Genomic DNA, 5,498 nt, shown 5'->3' on the forward strand with positions numbered 1-5,498 from the left:
CCCCCTTGCGACAAGTGGAGTCTGTAATCAGTGTTTTAAGTTGCTTTATAAATGCAGACAAATGCAGACAAATGCAGTAAACACAATATTGTGATTTGAGCAAAAGAAGATCAAACCAAAAAACCATTGAAATAATTCAAGAACTTTTTACTGCGTTAGTATTTGACCATCTAACAAAAGACAGGTTCATATAAGCTAATAATAAGAACACCAATCTTGACTCAAATACAAAACAAGATAGTATGAGTGTATGACCAAAACTGTGTCACAAGCCCACAAAAAAAAAGCCGATTCATATAAACTGCAGGCCCATTGTTAACCCTATCTAACCGCCCCATCGATATATTGTATATGTATACTTAGAAAAGTCTTTTCAGTGGAATCTCTGTTGGGCCATCTGCAATGGCAGAATAATTCTTAGCCAATAAATTGATAAATTTATTGAATAGTGTGTTTAGAACATATTTTTTGGTCTTAAAAACAGATTTTAGGAGTGTTGTTTATCTACATGGCATGACGAGAATAATTAAGATTTTGGTCTTAAAGAAAAATAATAACATTTTTTTGTCTTAAATAAAAATGTTTATGTGCTTTAATAAATTAAGTAATGTGTTTGTTTGTTTCTTTTTTCTTTTATTTATTTAAATATTTTTTTTGTTTCATAAAAATTTAGTATTGTATTTTGAATTTTAGTATAAGTTTTTTAAGTTTGCAATTTAAATGTTATTTTTAAAAGTTTTTATAATTGTAATATATTTAATATTATTATATTATTAAATCTTATGATTTTAAACATGTTTTCCCAATAACCAACTTTTTAACAAAAAATCTAAACTACTAATCTTATATTATTTTATTCTAAACTACTAATATTACATTATTTTATTTTATTCTAAGAACACCCAAAATTGTTGTTGCATGGAAAATGCCTTGCTAACGTCCCCAATGGTTAATTAACCTCCAACCTTATGCCCCTCCCTTAATATGCTTTGTAAATATATGAGAGAGTCTTAAACGACAACGTTTACATAGCAAATCCAAACGACAACGTTTCTCTCCCTTATTAGTCACTGAATATTAAACGACAAACGTTTACATAGCAAATCCAAACTAAAAAAATCATTATCATCGTCGTCGCCGTCGTCAACAGAGAGAAGCTCTCCGGCGATGAGTTTACACAAATTGAGACTCGCCGCGGCGGTTCCTGTAACCATCTCTACATTCTCTTCTCGCCTCTTCCTCAAGCCATTTCCCAATACCTTAACCCTTGGTTTGTTTTCCCGCCGTCTTCAACCACGTAAGCCTCTCTTAGTAAGAGCCTTCTCCGCTTCCGCCGCCGTACAAGATATTCCGGCCACTCAGACCTCCGAATCCTCCGGTACTTCAGTTTTCGCTCTCTTACCTTTTTCAAAATTCTTACATTGGTTTTTGAATGTGTCTGAAAGCTCCTCGATTTTGTTAGTAGCGAGGCCTCAGTGGAAGGCTTCGATTGATTTCAAATGGATAAGGGATAATAAGGAAGCAGTCGAAATCAACATCAAGAACAGGAATTCTAATGCTAATTTGGATGCTGTCCTTGAGCTTTACGAGAACATGCTCAACCTCCAAAAGGTTATATCTTATCTTCTACTCTGCTCTCTCGTTGAACCTGTTAGCAATTAGCTCAATTCTAATTTTGGATTCTTAGTAATAGAAACATGTAAAGTCAGTTACTTTGAGGAAGAAGTTATTTGTTAGTTTCTGGATAGGATAATCATGCAGTGTTGGTGACAAAGACTAGTTTTAGTCTCTGGCTAGATTTGAGAGTTTTTTTGAATTGAATTGTTTTTTTTTGCTTTTTTTATCGTCTCGGTTCAGCTAATGAACGATTGCAGATAGCAGGAAGTTGAGAGGCTTCGTGAGGAAAGAAACAATGTTGCAAAGAAGATGAAAGGGAAGCTGGAGTCGTCTGAACGTGAGAGACTAGTAGAAGAAGGTAAAATATGAGGAATCCATTTTTTTTGTCTGTCTTGTCTTCTTTGCTAAGAGATAATAAAGCAATTTCGCTTTCAGGTAAAAATCTGAAGGAAAGTCTTGTAACTCTTGAAGAAGACCTCGTGAAGCTTAAAGATGAGCTGCAACATGTAGCACAGTCTATACCCAATATGACTCACCCTGATGTTCCTGTTGGAGGAGAGGATTCGTCGGCAATTAGAAAGGAGGTAGTTAGTTTGGTCATAACTTCTGACCTGTTGGATTGACTATGGCTTTTTTTTGCTGTGAAAGGTCTTTCTAAAAACATTCGTAATTTTCTCTGTAGGTTGGTTGTCCACGTGAGTTTAATTTTCCAATCAAGGATCATCTTCAGCTTGGGAAGGATCTTGATCTCATTGATTTTGACTCTGCTGCAGAGGTATTATACACTTTCTCTTATCCATAGATACCAAAGCACACTTCATAGGTTGTTGGATTACCGTTGCTATGTGATTAGCTACTGAACTAAGATGTCATCAATAGCCAACTATTCTCCTTTACAACATATGGACCGAGTATTTTGTGTTCAAATTAGTAGAGTTCAGTTAAGTTGGTGAATGATTATCTCCTTCTATTACGCATTAGATTGATGACCAAATTTTTTTGGGTTTCTCGTAAATTCAACCAAGGAGATGAGCTGAAGTAACTTCCTTGTTATTTACACTCTTGCAGGTTAGTGGTTCAAAGTTTTTCTATTTGAAGAATGAAGCAGTTTTATTGGAGATGGCCCTTCTTAATTGGACATTATCACAAGTCATGAAGAAGGGTTATACTCCCCTAACAACCCCTGAAATTGTGAGATCTTCTATCGTTGAGAAATGCGGTTTCCAACCTCGTGGAGATAATACTCAGGTTTCAGCACTAACTTGTGTGTTTACTCTGCTTGATAAGTAAACCTTTTTCTTTGTTGTTTTTTTTGCCAATGATGTTACTATTCTTCTGAATAGGTTTATTCTATAGATGGAACTGACCAATGTCTCATTGGTACCGCTGAAATCCCCTTAGGAGGAATCCACATGGACTCTATTCTTCTTGAATCAGCATTACCGTTAAAATATATAGCATTCTCTCATTGCTTCCGTACTGAAGCAGGTGCAGCTGGCGCCGCCACCAAGTAAGTTTGAATAAAGTGTTTATTACATGAAGCTTGTGCATGTTCTTGGCTTCATAGGTATATATATGTACTACTTAAAACACCTGTACTTTCTCAATTCTTGCAGAGGTCTTTACCGCGTTCATCAGTTCAGCAAAGCAGAAATGTTTGTCATCTGCCGACCTGAAGATAGTGAATTCTTTCACCACGAACTCATTCAGATTGAAGAGGATTTGTTCACTTCTCTAGGATTACACTTCAAGTAAGAAACTACATTTCGAACCTGATCTTTTCTCACCACAGTTTTTGTCTTCCGGAAATCTAACTTTATCTTTGCAGAACACTGGATATGGCCACAGCGGATTTAGGCGCTCCAGCTTACCGTAAGTTTGATATTGAAGCATGGATGCCTGGTTTTGGACGGTTTGGCGAGGTAGTTAAACAAACTCTTAATTATTTGTGTCAGACCACTTGATCCAAATCTTAGTTTCGCCTCTGAGCTTGCTGTTGCAACTTATGAACTAGATATCAAGTGCATCGAACTGCACGGATTACCAAAGCCGGAGATTGGGAATACGCTACCGCCCATCTGAACCACTTCAGACGGGTCCGAAGAAAGGCAAAGCAAACCTTCCAGCTACTAAGTTTGTGCACACTCTAAACGCAACGGCGTGTGCGGTCCCAAGGATGATGGTGTGTTTGCTGGAGAATTACCAGCAAGAAGATGGATCCGTGGTGATCCCTGAGCCTCTTAGGCCTTTTATGGGAGGCATCGAACTCATCAAACCGAAGCTCAAGTAGTTTTGATGATTAGCTCTCTGCAATTTCTTACTGTTATTCCTCGTGTGCTTGAGGTTTGTTCATTATACAGTTCACAGGCACTGAGTTTTGTTGTGTTCTTTGTCGTTTTATGTAACTCAAAACACACCATTTATATCATTATTTAACCGATCTTATTTGCTTCAATAGTACTTAAAAAGGGAAAATATACACTTAACAATTTTTAGTTCTTAAATTCAAAAACCTCTGAAAAAAAAAAAAAAAAAAAATTCAAAAACCTGTGTTTTTTTGTTGACGAATTCGAAAAACAATCAGTATTTGCCCATATGCGAAAAGGTTTTGAGGGACAAATGATCGAGGTAAATGTTTATTGAACCAAAATTTTACTTGTGTTTATTTTGACGTTTTTGATTGCACAGAGTTACATATACAATCTTCATCTTTGAAGAAAAAAAAGTTTGAACTAGAAAATTGTAGGGCTTTACCCCGAAGGGAGCCCTTCCAGAAATTCTCGAGGGACCAAGACAAGCTTGGAACCCAGGAGGGGGTTTGGAAATAGTTTTCAACCAGCAATAGACGCGCCTCAGTTAAGACTTCAGTGGCTGCGTCATTGCCCCAAGCGCAAAGATGCTTCATAACTTACGAAAGCCTCTTTCTTTTATACTCGAACGAACCCATTAACTTGACTCCTCTTTCCGATGTGGGACACCGTACATAGAGCAAAATAGACATAAGCTCTCGTAACATTAATATTATACCGACATATTAAGTTAGCTTATTATTGTTTAGAATATATGAAGATTTAAGACTTATAATGGTAGGGGCTGCGCGGACGCAAACCCCCCTGCCACAAATAATGACGTAGGCTCTTCCTCATGGGAAGACCTTAAGCTAAGCACCCCTCCTTAATGTGCAATGGAGGTCACTAGCCTAGGCCACTCGACTTCTTGATCACGAGTTGACCCCGTCCAGGTAAGTAATTTGCTTGTTCCAGGTACGCCTCTATTTATACACCTGCAATCTCAGTCATTGTTTCTACACCAAGCGATGTGGGATATTATTACTTAGACAGCGTGCCGTTTGATGCTCCTCATCTTTAACAACGTGCTGGTCTCTCACCAGCTTAAAACGGTACGAGTTTTCTGTGTGTTATCCACTCTAGGACAGTTGTGGGACAGTGGACACTCGAGGCCAAATAGGCTGTTAGGAACAAAGTTGAAGCATTTTAGTTCAGAGATAAATGAAGAATCAAAACAAAGAGAGTAGCACCAAACTTCCATGGATCAAGCTCGTTTTTTAATGAAGCAGTAACCTCGATTTCAAATCTTTTACAAACAAGCCAAAACGAACATATCAACGTCTTGCCAAGTGAGATCACAGTGAGCTCTGAGAGCACAACAAAAAAACTAATACTAATTGGTTAAAATCGTGCAGAAACAACAAAACCGGTTGGTACTCTGCATTTACATGACTGGACAAGAAACCGGTAACTTATGCCCTTGTGTCGGTACTCTAATAAAACACCAAAGATGCGCTGACAAAACCATGAATTCAAGTGAAGGGATAAAAGTTTGAGAAGAGCAAGGTGCCAAGAAGGATATAGGCTGCACAA

At 37.5% G+C, this 5,498-nt stretch overlaps 2 protein-coding genes across 7 annotated transcripts in view; one reads left to right on the top strand and one right to left on the bottom strand.

Moving 5' to 3' along the window:
* LOC104770644 (serine--tRNA ligase, chloroplastic/mitochondrial) lies at positions 1,098-4,072 on the top strand. 5 transcript variants are annotated; one of them, XM_019243405.1, is made up of 10 exons: positions 1,098-1,378; positions 1,463-1,611; positions 1,882-1,975; positions 2,053-2,201; positions 2,300-2,392; positions 2,686-2,865; positions 2,961-3,127; positions 3,234-3,368; positions 3,446-3,538; positions 3,656-3,767. In XM_019243405.1, exons 1-10 carry the CDS (start codon positions 1,168-1,170, stop codon positions 3,765-3,767), a joined length of 1,383 nt encoding a protein of 460 aa, XP_019098950.1. In that variant the 5' UTR covers positions 1,098-1,167. The 5 variants fall into 5 exon arrangements, with proteins under 5 accessions (XP_019098950.1, XP_010493407.1, XP_010493413.1 ...); XM_010495105.1 differs by having other exon boundaries at positions 1,099-1,378; positions 3,446-3,539; positions 3,632-4,072; XM_010495111.1 differs by having other exon boundaries at positions 1,099-1,378; positions 1,466-1,611; positions 3,446-3,539; positions 3,632-4,072.
* Positions 5,150-5,498, bottom strand: part of LOC104770670 (GPI mannosyltransferase 2-like) — a 4,300-nt gene continuing 3,951 nt past the window's right edge. For both annotated transcript variants that reach the window (XM_010495132.1, XM_019243406.1), the window contains one exon: positions 5,150-5,498. This exon is cut by the window's right edge and continues 29 nt beyond it. In XM_010495132.1, the coding sequence (XP_010493434.1) occupies positions 5,438-5,498 (61 nt within the window). In that variant the 3' untranslated portion in view covers positions 5,150-5,437.

This window comes from Camelina sativa, chromosome 3 (assembly GCF_000633955.1).
Source record: "Camelina sativa cultivar DH55 chromosome 3, Cs, whole genome shotgun sequence".
NCBI classification, from domain to species: Eukaryota; Viridiplantae; Streptophyta; class Magnoliopsida; order Brassicales; family Brassicaceae; genus Camelina; species Camelina sativa.